The following is a 17,427-nucleotide window of genomic DNA, read 5'->3' as shown; positions in this document are numbered from 1 at the left end:
GACAAATACCATTATCCATTACTTTAAATCATATTATTCCGAACTTCTCAATCTCAGCATTATAAATACTCAAGCTCACATCTTTAGCACTTCATTATCCAAGACATATATGAAGTTTTCTCATTTAAAAGCTTTCTGTGTACTTTAAAATATAAGAAAATTATGAAATTCATAATTAATTTGATTAGCATGATACTGGGACTTTTAAATGAACAAATGCATTTATGGGTAACACAAAAAGGAGGGTTTTCAAAACAGTAATTAGTACAGCAATCATCTTAACACTTGAGAATGGAGGAAAATAATGGCATACTTGGCCACTGAAATGTGAACTGGTCAGCTATCAGGAGGCCAGGCTTACATAAATCCACATAAGTTAAATTTCACTGCCATATAAAAAGAGAATTAGAAATGGGAGTTCTAATTCTAGCAAACAGAACTCAATTTGGCTACAAACTTAACTAATTGTAATCGACTAGTAAATAAAATCTAAGATGTGTTCTAGTGAAGTCAAAATGTGGCAGAGCTGTTATTAAGTTCATTTGCAATGAATGTTCCAACAACCACGGGAGGCAGATGGGCAGGGGGACAAGGAAGGAGAAAAAAAAAAACCAAAATGTGATTTAATCATTGTATATTCTGATTCTGTATATATGTATGTGTGTGTGTGTGTGTGTGTGTGTGTGTGTGTATTCTGGCTATACACACACACACACACACACACACACACATATGGTCATCTGTATCTGAAAAAAAATATACCTCTGCTATTTTTGACATAGAAATCTATAGGATAGTCAATGAATTTTTGTCTTTTCAATCATCAGATAAAAATTATGCTATCAACTTCCAGGCTGCACAACAATGGTTATCAAACTTCAGCACACATCAGAACCACCCAAAGGGTCTCTTAAAACAGAATCCTGGGCCCCATTCCTACTAGAGATTGATTGAGTAGAGATCGGAGGTGGGGCCTGGGAACTCGCATTTCTACTAAGGTCTCAGGTGATGCTGCTGCTGAGGACTCAGGGACCACTGGGAGAAATGCTACTCTGAAACAAAGATTGCAAATTGGTGGCAGGAGAACCAAGTTTAACCTATAGATGTATTTTGTTCAGTTTTTAGTGTTTAGTAAAATGAACGAACATCTAAACATAAAATCCAGATTCTAGCTTCTCTTAAAAACTCAAAGATCTAGAAATACTGGACTTGATTAGGCCACAGCAGGTCATAACTAATTAATAATGGCTGCTCACAAGAGGTGTCTCAAGGGTTCTCTTCTAGCAAAATTTCCCAACAACTCATGTTTGCATTACCTGTCTGAACCCTAGGTGTTGAGTTTGTGACCTCTGCTTTAAGAATGTTACCAGTGTCTTGCGGGTGCCTGGACGGCTCACTTGGTTAAGCAACTTCCTCTGGAGTCCTGGGATCGAGTCCCACATCGGGCTCCCTGCTCAGCAGGGAGTTTGCTTCTCCTGCTGACCTCTCTTCTCTCATGCTCTCTCTCTCTGTCATTCTTTCTCTCTCTCTCAAATAAATAAAATCTTAAAAAAAAAAAAAAAGAATATTGCTTGGGATTAACCTCCTTTTGGGGAAGTTAATCTGAAGAACCTAAAGACCTATCTAAAATATTCTAAAAAAAAAAAGTGTTACCAATGTCTAGAAAGGTAAGCATCAGAATATATTAAACTGACAATTAGCACAATTATGGTATTACTTGGACCCACTACTAAATATGTCTCCATTACCATCCTCTCCACACCCCTCTTCCCCCCTCCCCCTCTTCTCTGTATGTACTGGGCATGCTTGTCCTTCCTCTGCCTCAATCTTTTTCCAAAGTATGTGCTTACCTTTATGAGGCACATTAATCCTTTTTCTATATTTTTTTACTATTTTTTTTTTAGTAATCTCTACACCCACATGGGGCTTAAACCCACAACTTCAAGATGAAGAATCGCCTGCTCTTCCAACTGAGTTGGCCAGGGGCCCCAAGATATATTCATCTTAAATAAGACTAACAATGTCTCTTAGGCACTTTGCTTCCTATTTTTATAGATTTTCAAAAAATTATTTAGAAGCCAATTTGACTGACAGGCTGCAAAATAACCACTTAGAATGCCATTTTTAAAAGTGTGAAGCCCAGGAATGTTGTTTTTTTTTAAAGCTCTTCTGGATGGGGCACCTACCTGGCTCAGTCGGCTAAGCATTCAACTCGATTTTGGCTCAGGTCATGATCTCAGGGTCCTGAAATTGAGCCTCCCATGGGGCTCTGCGCTCAGCAGGGAGTCTGCTGCTCTGCTTCTCTCTCGCTTGGCCCTCCTCCCCATTCACCTGTGCACGCACACACAGCCACACACTCTCTCTTTCTCTCTCAAATGAATAAACGAATATTAAAAAAAAAAAAGAAGAAGAAGAAAGAAAGAAAACTCTCCCAGTAATTCTGTGATGCACAGGTTTGGATACCCCTCGTTTATGACATGTAGAGCATTCTGAGGATGTAGGTGAAGCTACCCAAACTCTAAAATAGTTAATATTCAACCTTAAACTTATAGAGAACTTTTCCTGTCACTAGTTAAAATTAGTATGTATCACTAAATAATACCTTGTTTGGTTTTTAATGTTTCCACTCTTTATTAAAGAACAATATACTCTGCTGGTATTAGAACAAGACGGCATCAGCAGACACAGAAGTATATTGCAACTTTTTATATGAGGAAACAGTGGAGCCTCTTAAAATTCTCATTGTTACAAAAATGACTAGAGACAGCAGGGTCTATTCTAAATGAATCCTGAATTCACAAAGACTGGAAGGAAGCATGAAACATATAAAATTATTGGCGCTACAGTGGTAAAATCGTTATTTTTTTCATTAACTTGTGTTTTTGATGCATTAAGTAAAAATTAGAAGAAAAATCTGGCTAAAAGTATTCAAAATACACAACTCCACTGTCTGATAAAGAGTGCATTCCTCAGTGGGATGGAGTAAGAAATTATTCAAGAAGCTACTGTGCTACTTTTCTCTTGATCTTATTTTGATTTTTATTATGTTTTCTCCCGTTAACTGGCTTGAAAGCTCTGAAGACAGAATTTTTGTACTAATTAATTTCGTATTCCAAAACAGTGGCATGTGATCTGAAAAACTGGACTAACTGGTTTTCCCACAGACTGTCACAAAAAACACTAAATTTTATTAGGACTCTCACCTGAGGAATGCCAAAGAGTCATGTTCATGTCCAGTTGTATGTCTGAATCCTTTTTTTTTTTTTTTTCAAATATTTATTTGACAGAGATCACAAGTAGGCACAGAGGCAGGCAGAGAGGGGGAAACAGGCTCCCCGCTGAGCAGAGAGCCCCATGCGGGGCTCCATCCCAGGACCCTGAGATCAGGACCTGAGCCGAAGGCAGAGGCCCAACCCACTGAGCTACCTAGGTACCCCCGTCTGAATCCTTCTAAATAACGACTAATCCATCATAAACTTAGGAGTTATAAAGCAAACACTTTTTTAATAGTTGTAATCTTTCTTTTCAGTATAAGAAAAAGTAAAGCAAAAGTTTCTTGTATCACAAAATTAAAATAGCAAACACGCATGGGGCGCCTGGGTGCCTCAGTGGGTTAAATCTCTGCCTTTGGCTCAGGTCACAGTCTCAGGGTCCTGGGATGGAGTCCTGCATAGGCTCTCTGCTCATTGGGGAGCCGGCTTCCCTTCCCTCTCTGCCTGTCTCTCTGCCTAGTTGTGATTTCTCTGTCAAATAAATAAAATCTTTTAAAAAAAATTAGCAAACACACACATTTTAATATTAGAAAGAAAAGTTTCCCACCTTGCTAAATCTCAGTATATAAGCTAGCCCTCAAATCAAAATTTAATGTATTTTATAATAATGTGTATATTAGGCTGGAAGCACTGAAATAACTCAAATAATTTTTGAGACTCTCTTCTATCCCCTTAGGTGCTGGGAGGAATACAAAAATAAATCTATAAATTCTTTTCAAAAGTTTATCTTTTTCCAATAAATACCTGAGGTGGATCTTTGTACACTCAGAAAGAACAAATATTCAATAAAAATTAATTTTTAAAAATATAGAATCGGTGACAGGGGAAAACAAATTTCCTTTTGAAAAGACTAATAGTGATCAATACTAGCACTGAGCATCAAAAGTGGATCTAAAATTTTTAGAAGTCTGGGTGAAAAGAGAAACATTAAATCATATAGATATCAGGTCAGAGAGGAGGAAACATACCAATTAATAAGGAAAACAAAGCTGTTCTGGTATTAAGTCTAGAAAAAAATTAAAGGCACTAATATCACAACAAATATTAAGCAAATTTCAAATGCTTTTTCTTTTTCAGTGACCTCCCTTAAAAGCCAAGAACATAAAATTTAAAGGAAACTTGGAGATGGTGGTTCTTAAAGGGACTAAATACCAGTGTGGTCTAATTATCATGTAGCCTTTCAGTTGACCTAGCTTGACTCAGGCTAGAAAAGAGGGTAATTAAAGGGGTAGATGAAGAGCATGTGTCATCAACCAGTGATTTCTCAAACATTTCTACATTCCTACAGGCTGAAAAATATTTGAAAATACCTCACCTACATTTCAAAGCGGACATCAAGACTATTTCAAACTTTAATGTAAGTAATTGGAAAGAATGTACTACAGTATTTTAAATGTTGACATTTTGATAATAAACATATCACTTTAAGACGTATCTAACACCATCTAAATATACCCACCAATCACTTACACATGAACAAACTCTTTAATGGTTAAACATTTTGTTTCACTCCTTCTTCTCTTTGAATAATTCCATTCCCAAAGTTATTTCCTATTTTCAACTTGAAAACTTTTCACTGATCATTTATACATCCTGAGATTATTTTTTAAATTTCTTGTGATCATAAAGTACTTAGTGATTTAAAAAAAAAGTTAATAAATTTCTGGTTTACTACCTCAGTAACATATAACTGCCCCAAACAGCAAATTACACATTAGTAAGTGAAATAAAAATTAGATGTATTAAAAAAGAGATTTTTTTAAATTTAGAACTAACTTCATGGGCTTGGATGAGTATTACTAGCTGCTAAAATGGGCCAAGATTTAGAACCAATTATGCTCCTACTTTTCTTTTTTTTTTTAAAGATGAACACCAAGAAAACTTGTTCGTATAAATGAGTAAATAGAATGAGTTTTATTGTCAATCTCTGAACTTCTTTTGCGTTATATGTCAAAATATTGCATTGTGAATCATCAAAAATTTTTAATAATTAAAGTCTACATTAAATTCTCTATAAATTTTAGACAAAGAATTATACTGGCAGAAAGACTTAACTGTTACCAAGTAATTCATTTTCTTGGCATCAACACCAGTATCTCAAATTACTCCTTTACTAGAGATCACACATTCTGCACCATGGTAATACTGCGGACAAGTAAAAAGTGTGCTCTCCTATAAAATGAGAGAAGGTAGACTACGAAAGGGGAACAGGAAAAAAAAGAGCCTGTACCTCCATCTCAGGTGCATGCTTAGTTCAACTACAGGAAAGAGTACACACAGAAGTTAAGGATACAGAAATACTTTTAAAATCATCCCTGTTGTGTATACCATGTAAGCCGTCACACAGCATAGTCCGAACAGCAGGAATTTAATTTTTTATTCTAAATAATCACTTTTCCCAGCCTGGCTTTGAATTAAAGCTGAATGACAGTTTGGAACTGTACATATTCTATGCCTAGAGCCAAAAGGACTCATTTTTATCTTAAATCCTGCAAATTTTATACTTCATTTTAAAAATTAGCCATGTTTTGTTTTTTTTGTATATATTTTTTAAAGATTTTATTTATTCATTTGACAGAGAGAGACAGCGAGAGAGAGAACATGAGCAGGAGGAGTGCAAGAGGGAGCAGCAGGCTTCCCTCCGGGCAAGGAGCCTGATGTGGGGCTCATGTAGGCCTCATGCAGGACTCGATCCCAGGACCTTGGGATCACAACCTGAGCTGAAGGCAGACACTTAACAACTGAGAGATCCAGGTGCCCCTTAAGTTTTTTAAAAGATTTTATTTATTTACTTGAGAGAGCAAGCAAGCGTGAGCAGGGGGAGGGGGCAGAGGGGAAAGCAGACTCCCCACTCATCAGGGAGCCAGAAGCAGGGCTCAAGGCTCTATCCCAGGATCCAAGATCATGACCTGAGCCACCCAGGCGCCCCAAGCCATGTTTGTTTAAAAGTAAAAATGCTGTTCTACCTACCCAAAATGATCAAGTAAAACTGATACATCCAAGTATCATTCAAGTACCATCCTAATTCTATGGCTTTCCATATACTACATACCCCCCAAGAGATATTCATACCCCAATTTGAAAAGCAAAGACTATTTTTTCTAAGGTCACTTTTCTCATCTGTAAATAACCACTCATAAGATCCTTACAAAGATCAAACAAGGTGATACATGTATGATGCTGCTGCAATGCAGCTTTCACTCTGTCACTGAACAAATTTGCCTACTGTGTGCCAGCCACATGCTGGGTATAAGACCATCATCAAAACAAAAAGTCCCTGCTTCAGAGCTAACATTCTGGAGGTTAGGGAAAGACAATAATTAACAAAATAGGCATGTATTTTATAGTCACTTTGGCTTGTAAATTCTAAATAAATAGTTGCTATTTCTGGAGCGCCTGGGTGGCTCAGTGGGTTAAGCCTCTGCCTTCAGCTCAGGTCACGATCCCAGGTTCCTGGGATAGAGCCCACATCAGGCTCTCTGCTCGGCAGGGATCCTGCTTCCTCTCTCTCTCTTTGCCTGCCTCTCTGCCTATTTGTGATCTCTGTCAAATAAATAAGTAGAATCTTAAAAAAAAAAAAAAAAAAAAAGAGGGGCACCTGGGTGGCTCATTGGGTTAAAAACTCTGCCTTCAGTTCGGGTCATGATCCCAGCGTCCTGGGATCGAGCCCCGCACCACCGGGCTCTGCTCAGCAGGGACCCTCCTTCCCCCACTCTCTCTCTGCCTACCTCTCTGCCTACTTGAGATCTCTGATGAAAGAAAAAGAAAGAAAGAAAGAGAGAGAGAGAGAGAGAGAGAAGGAAGGAAGGCAGGAAGGAAGGAAGGAAGGAAGAGAGGGAGGGAGGGAGGGAGGAAAAAATTTAGGAACTTAAACCTATTAAGCTTCTCCAGGAGGAAAGCCATCTCCTGCTTCACGAGAGGGGAGACTGAGTGGTATCTTTAGACCAAACCAATATTATCATCAAAAAATAATTTCAGATTTATTCCAGAATATGTACAGTAGCCTATAGTTAATGCCTTTTCACAAAATCAAGAACAGTGCACTTTACTATCTTTCAAATTTTTTAAAAATTGAGATACAATTCACATACCATAAAATTCACCATTTTAAAGTTTCAATTCAGTGTTTTTTTAGTATATTCACAAAGTTGTGGAAACTCCATAAGCTTTTGCAAAAAAGTAAAGAATATCTGGAATCTATGATTTTGTACTGAAAAATCCACTTAGTGTAAAATCCCAAGTGAGGAATAAGATTTTTTTTTTTTAAGATTTTTATTTATTTATTTGACAGACAGAGATCACAAGTAGGCAGAGAGAGAGAGAGGTGGAAGCAGGCTCCCCACTGAGCCTGGGCTCAATGGGCTCAATCCCAGGACCCTGGGATCATGACCTGAGCTGAAGGCAGAGGCTTTAACCCACTGAGCCACCCAGGTGCCCCAGGAATAAGATTTTTTAAGGAGATCAATGGGAATATTAAAAAAAAAAAAAAAAAAAATTAGGTGGACTACATTTTGAGCTCATTAAGAAGGACTTGTTAAAAAAAAAAGTAGTTAACTGAAAAGCTGGAGGATTGAAATTCATCACTGAAAACAAGTTTTGAAGAGTTCTACTTGAAAAATAGCTTCTTGCAGCTTTAGCGAATAGCAGGTCATTAAAGGACTTATGCAAAAGATGGGAATGAGTTTCAATCCAATACTTACAAAGCAGCTCTATTCAAACTAAGGCAGCTACTCTGTGAAACTGTCTCCTTTACATCCGGCCTGGCACTAGCTGTGTACACATCCTTGGGAGAATTGTGGAAATAGTCACACAAATTATTTTCTGTAGGGTTTAATTCTCTTCCTGACCTCTAGGTCTACAATGACAGGGACTTCCCTTGCTCTATCTTCAGAGTCTGCAATAATGCCTAAGCACAGAATGTGCTAAAAAAATTTCCTGTGGGATAAATGATTGCAAAAAATGTCTATTATACATAAAACTTTGGTTATGCAGACCTTACTCTTCAAGTCTCATTTTCTGCTTTAAACTTACGGGTGCTAAATAGGTGGAAAATATAATTTAATACAGTCTACAATATCCATCTCAATTTTATTATGTAAAGAATCGTCATCTGTATTATCTGCCTTGAGATTATCAATGTAAGAGAAACAGTCCCAAGACTTCCTCCATCTATTACTATTTAACACATATACTTACAGGTATCTGGCCAGTGTCTTTGTCTGAGTCACACAGACAGCCCACAGTCAGGACCATATTTCAACTGTATACTCTGTTCTAACATTTACCAACATTAATACCACTGCACATCACATTCCTATATCAGGAGTAACCAGTCAATTCCCTCTGATCATACATTATCACCCATCACTCATCCCCATAATATTCTGTACATCCACTCATCTATCCCATTGTTCAGTGGCTTTTAAACTTTTTTGACCCATCCCACTCCCAATCTTATACTGTACACTCCTGAATGACTGACTAGGCTTTCCTAAGTCCTCAATATTTTCTCTAAACATTCTCTCCAGCTCCTGCACTTACTGACTTGGCCATCCCTTGAAGATACAATTGCCCCTCAGGTTCTCTCAAATGAAACTTTTCTCTTTTTCTCCCTCCCCCAACTCCTTTCTCCCTTTTTCCTTCTCACTCTCAACTGCATATCCAAGGGCCAAGAGGTGGTATAGGTTTTATCATAACTCTCTTCTATTTCTCTCAAATAATTTCTCCATTTTTGATCCTTTAAAAATACCAGTTCTTTGAAGCTCATATCTGGCTATACTACATTTTTCTCTCCTCCCTTTCTCCTTATGTCGTTAGACTTACATAGTTTCCATTTCAGTCTTTCTCTCCATCCCAACTCTTATCCTCCTTCTGAGAGACCTCATTATCCATGTGGATAATTCACCCAACATTCTGAGTCCTTTGATCTCTTCCTCTGCCCAACCTCACTCAATTAAAATTACAGCTAGTAACGACACCATCTCCAGTATCTCAATCAAGCATCCAACTCTCCAATTCCTACTTCCTATCATTGCAGCTCACTTTCTCAGAACTGCCCTCTGCGTTTCTTTCACCCCAGCAATATCTCCTGTCCATTGACTGCCCTATTTTCTCACTCTGCCTTAACCACTTCCACATTCCACCCTACCCAGCACAAGTTCTATGGTCCATCATCATCATACTGCAAATGTGACTTTCTTGACCTCTGCAGTTTCTCCACTTGTGCTACAGACCCCATTCTTCTCAAACTTTTCGAAGTCCTTTAAGTTGGGAGTTTAACCAAATGAGCATCTCTTTATCTACCATCTGGTGAATCTCTTCTCTATCCAAACAAAATTTACTTAAAGATTTGCCCATGCTAATTTTCTCTCTTACTCATTTTCAACCCTCTAAAATCTGGCTTCTGTTGCCACTGAAAACCAAAGTTCTTAATTAGCTTCATGCTGCCAAATTCAATGGAAGTTTCTCAGTCTTCCTCCACTCGACCCTTCAATGGCATCAGTGTAACTGACCACTCTTCTTTTTGAAGCTTTCTCCTCTCCCATGTCTCTATCTTACTAGACATTCTTTCTCAACCCACTTTGCTGATTCCTTCTACTCTAACCAAGTTCTAATTATTGGATTTTCTCAGAGGTTGGTTTGGGATCCTTATGTCTGGGTAATCTCCTTTAGTCCCATCACTTAGAATACTACTACCTACGTGCCGATGACCTTCCAGCTGAGACCTCTCCATCAGCATACAAACTGCATTCATGACACTTCCATTTGGATGTTTAATAAGCAACTCAAACTATGCATGTTTAAAATGTGTTTTATCCATACATTATCCATTCTCCTAAGGTGACCTCGGTGAATGGTAACCCAATCTTCCCCGTAATCTAAAAACTAAGGTCTCACACTTGAGTATTTTGTCTTCTTCCCCACCCAATCATTAGCAAATCCTGTAAATTCTATATTCAAAACAGATCTAGGAACTGCTTCTTTCCACCACCACATGTCCAGGCTATCATCATTTAGCAGCAGACTACTAGAAGACACTCCATTCAACGAATGCTTAATACACTGATGAAGAAGACACCAGCAACTTCGGAAAAGATTTTAGTTACTTTCTCTAAAGGTCAGGACTGTTGGTAGAAGGAATGAGGTCACTGTTTCCAGTGTGGATGGAAAGATTCTAGAAGAATCCAAGAGGCAGTTCTTACCACACAGTGTGCTCTACCAGGTGCTGGTAATTAGAACTGACCCTACCACAGAGCTCGTTAGTACTAGTTGACCATGGGGTCCCAAGGATACAAATAAGTCAGCCCCCTAAGGTACTATTGGAATAACTGAAAAAATCCCTTATCTGTTCAACAAAGGCCTAATTTGAGATACAACAAGTGAGTTGGTCCCTCATATCTTTGGCCAAGGCCTTGCTTCCTCTCCTGCTTCTAAAACAGTCATTATTAACTTCCTTAGCTCTGTTTTCCTTTGAGAATTTGATAAAGATAAGACTCTCTCCTCAGAAAAGTGCATAACAGAAAATACTGCACTCAGTTCAAAGGTTCCTGGAGGGCCTCCTGAAGAATGTTCTCTCTGGTTGGACACCTGCCTGTCTTCTCTATTTGCCTCTTTCATACACTGAAGGAAAAAATAATAATGTTCCTTGGTCACGCATTCTAAATATTGTCCTCTCTCCTCCACCTCTCATTCAAGCTCTGTAAGAGTAGTCTAACCATTTTTATGGGGAGAGGGGTAAAAATGCACATATATGCCCATGTCTTTAAATGCACAGAAACTCTGGAAGGCCATACAAAACAACCGATTAACAACAGTTTCCTCTCGGGAAGAAAACTACACATGAAAGGCTGGAGAGGGAGACTTTTTTACTGACTATTCTTTCATCCTGTGTACAAATTACCTAATCAAATAATAATAAGTCTAAATTTTAAAACTTTTAAATAAGCAGGCTACATTTGCTTCTAATTTCTCATTTCCCAGAAACTTTCTAGCATTTTAAATAAGACTTCTTGGGGGCGCCTGGGTGGCTCAGTGGGTTAAAGCCTCTGCCTTTGGCTCAGGTCATGGTCCCAGAGTCCTGGGATCGAGCCCCGCATTGGGCTCTCTGCTCGGCGGGGAGCCTGCTTCCTCCTCTCTCTCTCTGCCTGCCTCTCTGCCTACTTGTGATCTTTGTCTGTCAAATAAATAAATAAAAATCTTAAAAAAAAAAAAAAAAAAGACTTCTTAAGACCAGGCCCCTCAAAACTGGTTATGAAAGGTTATCAGATGCCTTCTGATTTGGAAACCAATGGTTACTACAAAGTCTTTATCCTCCTTGATCTCACCATGTCATTTAACAAAAATTTTCTTTCCTAGGCTTTTAAAACACCAAATTTTCTTGACTCTCCTACTACCTTTTGGGAAGTTCCTTCTTACTCTCTACAAAATTAATTTATTCATTTATACACTACTAACAGTGTGACAAGATACTTTTCTCTTATTTGCACCTTTGTTAAGCGATTCTAACAAGCTATGACAATCTACAATGACAGGAGTTCTCAAAGCGTGACCTCAGAGTTCCTGGGCATGCACCAGATCCCTTCAGAACTCCAAGAAATAAAACTTGTAACCGGTCTTCTTCACCCCATCCCCAAACTTGCTCTTCCTCCCCTATTCTTTATCAACCTTCACCCCAAGTGACTCAAGCCAAAACTGCAGCAGGTATGAACAGTTCTCTCTACAATCATCAGTACTTATACCTTATTTCTCTTGACTGAATCTCATACCTTTCCATACCTCCTGCTATAGTGTTAGTTGCCATCACTTTTCTAGACTACAACAGCCCACTATCCCTACTTCCAGTTTCATCTTTTCCCAAATCCATTCTCCACACTGCACCCATTCTAGATCCAATACCCAGTCTGATTCCCACCCTCACTACCTGTTCACTTAGTTTCTCAAATTGCAGATACTGCCCCCAAGATATATTAGCTTACTACAAGAATTTTTATTATTTTGTTGAGAATAATTAAAATAAGCACATTCTACATCACCCAGTTACATACCTATGACACAGCCATATAGAACCCAAGACTGTATTTATAAAATCACAATAGGCTACTACCATAAACCAAAGTTATTTGTGAGAAATCAATAATGGCAGACTTATACAACTAATTCCGTACAAGACAACATGATGCTCTTTATTTCCCAATGTATCAAATCTGTGTGAATAGAGAAATGTGATGAAAGAAATGAGTCTTTCCAAGGTATTAGTAGCACTGACAAGCCAATCTAAAAAAATAACGTTGCATACCAATACATATTGTAAGCATTTTATAAAATATACATATGTCACATTAACGTTAGGGAACCTGGACAGTATTAGTTTTGTAGCTTTAATTTATACACATTTCAGTGCTGTTAAGAACTAGAAACATAAGGGCGCCTGGGTGGCTCAGTGGGTTAAGCCTCTGCCTTCGGCTCAGGTCATGATCTCAGGGTCCTGGGATCAAGTCCCGCATCGGGCTCTCTGCTCTGCAGGGAGCCTGCTTCCTCCTCTCTCTCTCTGCCTGCCTCTCTGCCTACTTGTGATCTGTCTGTCAAATAAATTAAAAAAAAAATTTAATTAAAAAAAAAAAAAGAACTAGAAACATAAGAATTTCATTTTAATGTTTACACATCTGAAACACTGAAACAAAAGGAACTGCTAACAACAAAACCAAACTACTGGATTTCCCAAAACATATTTTGTACCCAGAATCACTCTATCCTTTTTTTTTATCCAATCCCAGGTTTTCCAATTACATTTTTAAGGAAACTTATCCTTTTAAGAAATTAACTGCCTTTTTAAAATTGAAGGTCGTATCTCTGAAACCTTAAAACATCCCTCTTTAAAAGATCAAAGCCTGGATAAATGCCTAAATATTTAGCTTTCTAAGCAAAGGTTTTGTTGTCTTATTTACATATTGAGAGGCATAGCTCTCAATATTGTCCAATACAGTAGCCACCAGAAATATGTGGCTATTTAAACTTAAACAAAACTAAAAATTAGTTATTCAGTCTCACTAGCCACATTCCAACTACTCACTAGCCAGCCACACATGGCTGGTGGCTACATTTCCATCACCACATAACTATAATTTCTTCCTCGGAGTAAGCTTCGGAGAAAGCTGCTCATCACTTCAAACTCCATACTGAGGACTTCCAAATCTTTGTCTAGTCTTTTTCCATTAACCTAATGGAATAGCTCCAGCAACCTAATTGATACATACACTTTATCCACTAGAAAGATGGAGGTGGCAACTGGAAATAACTATGGTAGTGGCAAATCAGTAAGGCACAATATGATCAAGAATGGAACAGATTTTCAGAGTAAGGTTAAGACTGAGACTGAGACAAGAAGGAATAGGTACTGCAAAAACAGTAAATATTAATCAAAAGATAATGCCCATTCCACTGTACCCTTTCATCCTAAAACAACTGCCACTTTGCAAAGATCTTCAAAAAATATTTTCTCTACCATACCTGAAGTATTCTGCATCCAGTAAACTTACTTTTGATATGGAACATATACTAAGATCTCAGTTTATAATCAGTCATTATAAACTACAATTTAACCTATTTTGAAGTTTATTTTAATAACATTTCAAATTCTTTCAAGGGTTTTTTTAAGTTTTATTTATTTATTTGTCAGAGAGAGAGAAAGCACAAGCAGGGCAGTGGCAAACAGAGGCAGAGAGAGAAGCAGGCTTCCCGCTGAGCAGGGAGCCCTCTGGGGACTTGATCCCAGGACTCTGGGATCATGACCTGAGCTGAAGACAGTGACTTAACCAATGGAGCCACCCAGGCATCCCTCTTTTGAGGGTTTTTAAAAATCTCAAAAACAACACAATTATGCACTTTAGCCAAGTTTATAACTATATAGCAAAACTAGCTAATACTCCCATTTACCAATTTATGTCTCCCAGTGTTCTCCATACTGTATTATTTTTTTAAAAGATATAATACAGAATTAGCCACAAAGACATTTTCTGCTTTTTTAGAGATAGTCAATATTGGCATTACTCCAAAAGAGAGCTTATTTTTAAAACTTCAAAACTCCATTTTTGTGACTGTTTAATTAAAATAAAATCAGGTGCAAAAATAAGACTATGCCCCCCCCCAAATTCAGACAGAAACTTCAGAAAGCAATGACAATGAAAGGCACTTTCAAAATAATGTATGGTATATTAATTTATTCAATATTTATGACCACTATAAACTTCTGGAATGAGGTGGATATTAACTCAAATAAACATGAAGCAAACATTTACTAAGTACCTACCTTGTACTAGGCTTTGGACTACCTACACCAAAAAAGGAAAAAAAAAAAGAAAAGAAAAGAAAGACAGTCCTTGCCCTCATGGAGCTCACAGTCTAGTCGAAGCAGACAAACAATCACAAATACAATGGCAAAGCACCAGGGAGGCATTATGGAAGAAGGGACTGGTTCTGCCTGGAGAATGCAGGGGCAGGCTTCACAGAGGTGGAGACAATGGAGCTGGGCCTTGGATGAGGAGGAGTTCACCAGATGGAGGGGAAGGGGGGAAGCGCATTCCAAGCAGAGGAAACAGCACATGAGCAAGCAGAATCTTGAAAGCACATGCCATGGTGCAGGACGATGAGCGGTCCAGCGCAGCTAGAGCATAAAGGTGCACACAAACTAAAGAGACGAATTAGTTTTTGGTTTTTAGAGAATCATAACTATCAAGAACACATCTTCATATACTTAGTGTAGTTTAACTGTGATTCTGAAAACAACAGGGCGGCCTGAAAGCATCCCATTCATTTCATAAATATCTGACCCCTTTTGATAGGTACCCAGCATTGTGATTAGAGTTTTTTTTTTAAAGGCAGTTTTAGGAAACTAAATCTTAATTTTGCTCTATATATTTAAGTAGAAAAATCAACCTAAAATAAGGGTTTTCTTAAGCTGAATCACAGAGCTATACACACTATAGTTTCTTACTTTCTTTTCAGCTTCCTCTACCACCACCGTCTTTTACCCTTAACACCTTCATAGCTATCAACCCAAAGTAACCCCCACAGTTAAGCAACAGAGAAAGCAATTTCATCCTTCCCTTCCCATCCCGCCTATAAACAAGGTACCTGACAATGTCCCTACGGTAAATCGATGCATGGTAACCAATGCAACAGATGAAGAAACAATGTAATCAGTCCCCCATACCAATTTTTGGAAATTAGACTATTATTAACAAACTATTAAGCTGAATTCTGAATAAAGAGAGACATAAAGCAGAGACCTGTATCATCTTCAGGAAGAGTAAAAAGATACAGAGGAAGAAATCTTGGGTCAAAAAATTTCCATGTACACTGGCCACCAAGCAATGTTCACCAAGGAAGCTTGGTGCTTAGGAAGGTGCAGTGGAGAAAGGAGAGGAACTCACATGGGTCAAATACTTTATTAGATGTTTTCATATAAATTCCTATTTACTCCTTGCAATAATGCAAAGGGAAAGAGTTCATTACCTTAGTTTTACAAATGAGAGATCTGAGGCCATCAGAGGTTAAAAAGAGTTATCCATGACTGCCTGAGCTAATAAGTGACAGAGCCAGTACATCAAACCATGCCTGCCTGGTTCCAAAGCCCATCCCATCCTACACACTGCCTCGGGGTTCCTAAAATGAACACAGTACTCCCAAGCAGCATAAGAGGTTGTATCAAGGTTATATACACCCTGGAAAGAAAAGCCCTTACTTTTCCCTCCACTATTTTCACATCGTCTGTGAAATGACAGTGGTGGAAATACACACAGATCTCTGAAATTTGGAGGAAGAAAAATGGAATCAAAATGGTTATATAAGATTAGCTGCTCTGGGGGGGAGCTAAAGTAAAGATATTGGGTGCTCTGATATAATTGGTAAAGATACTGGGTGCTCTGATACAATTAAATTAGCATAATAATCCACATGCTACTGTTTAAATTCTTATACAATAAACCATCAACTAAGCAGCTCAATAAAATTAAGAGCTAATGGAAAAATTTCCAATTACAATATTAGGATGTGAATATTACTGCTAGAAGTCATTAACCTCAACATCATCAAAAGTCAAAATAAAAACTGCCCTTTTTCAAATCCTAATTCTGAAAACTGATAGGTAAGCATAAACTATGTGGTAAGTGTACTTGCCACATTAAAATTTTGCCTCTTTTTGGGAAATAGGAACTATTTTAAGGAAAAAAAAGAAGAGACAATTAACATAAACACAGAAATCTTTTGTAAACATTCCCAGTAGGCCAAAAATGTTATGTTGGCCTAGACAAATACTGAAATACTATTTTCAACTATGCACAATTTACTTACGTAAAGTACTGCCAACTACCAGAAAATTAATCAGAACTGTAAGTCCAAATACTTTGGGTGGGGGGGGGAGAAGAGATTGGGAGGTTCAGGCAGCCAAAACTCTAGTGACATAATTACAGTGTAAGATACTTTGTGGAGAGCTTCTGAAATAGCAACCATATGCTCTAAGTAAATTCACCAACCTTATTTTGATTGAGAGGATCATTCCGCAGTCTCTGTTTGTTCTTCTGTAATTTACTAGGCATCATCTTTCCAGTTCTGAAGTCAAAACTGCTGAGGTCAACAGTATTTCCCAGGTACCTTGCCAACTGAGGTTTGCTTCTGAACTTCTTACCACTCGGACTGGAAGAAAGAGAACATTCATTGTACAGAAGATAACAATGTTTCCCCTAGATCTCTACATAAACCTTTTTTCACATCTTTCTTCCTATCCTGATTATTACCACACCAGAATTTTACATGTTTTACATCTTTGTTCCTCAAAAAAATGGCAAAGTCTTAAAGGAATTTCATAGCTTCCCTGTAAGAAGACATAATGTATCACAGAATATTATACTCCACTAGGTACACCAACAGAGTACATAACAGATGTTACTGCAGATTAGCCCACCAGCCACCCAGCAGCCACGGACAGAATCCCCGTACAAACTGCACGCACAGCACAATGCGCACACTGCAAATGTCCTCAATATTACAAACTTATCTCTAAACTGACTTCTGAAGAGCTTTTTTTTTTGTAAGTATTACATACACACAATGTTAGCAGTGATCAGAACTTCTTCTGAAAAAATTCTTCTGAAGTCAACAA

At 38.0% G+C, this 17,427-nt stretch overlaps 1 protein-coding gene across 1 annotated transcript in view; it reads right to left on the bottom strand.

Moving 5' to 3' along the window:
* Positions 1 to 17,427, bottom strand: part of MBD2 (methyl-CpG binding domain protein 2) — a 64,156-nt gene that overhangs the window by 34,026 nt on the left and 12,703 nt on the right. The window contains exon 2 of the mRNA XM_032882473.1: positions 16,802 to 16,961. Within this exon, the coding sequence (XP_032738364.1) occupies positions 16,802 to 16,961 (160 nt within the window). The remainder of the gene's footprint in view (positions 1 to 16,801; positions 16,962 to 17,427) is intronic.

The sequence above is a fragment of the Lontra canadensis genome, unplaced genomic scaffold (genome assembly GCF_010015895.1).
Source record: "Lontra canadensis isolate GAN:19392208 unplaced genomic scaffold, GSC_riverotter_1.0 scaffold82, whole genome shotgun sequence".
Taxonomy (NCBI): domain Eukaryota; kingdom Metazoa; phylum Chordata; class Mammalia; order Carnivora; family Mustelidae; genus Lontra; species Lontra canadensis.
Note: the sequence above shows the minus strand (reverse complement) of the source record. Positions and strands in the feature narration are given on the sequence as shown.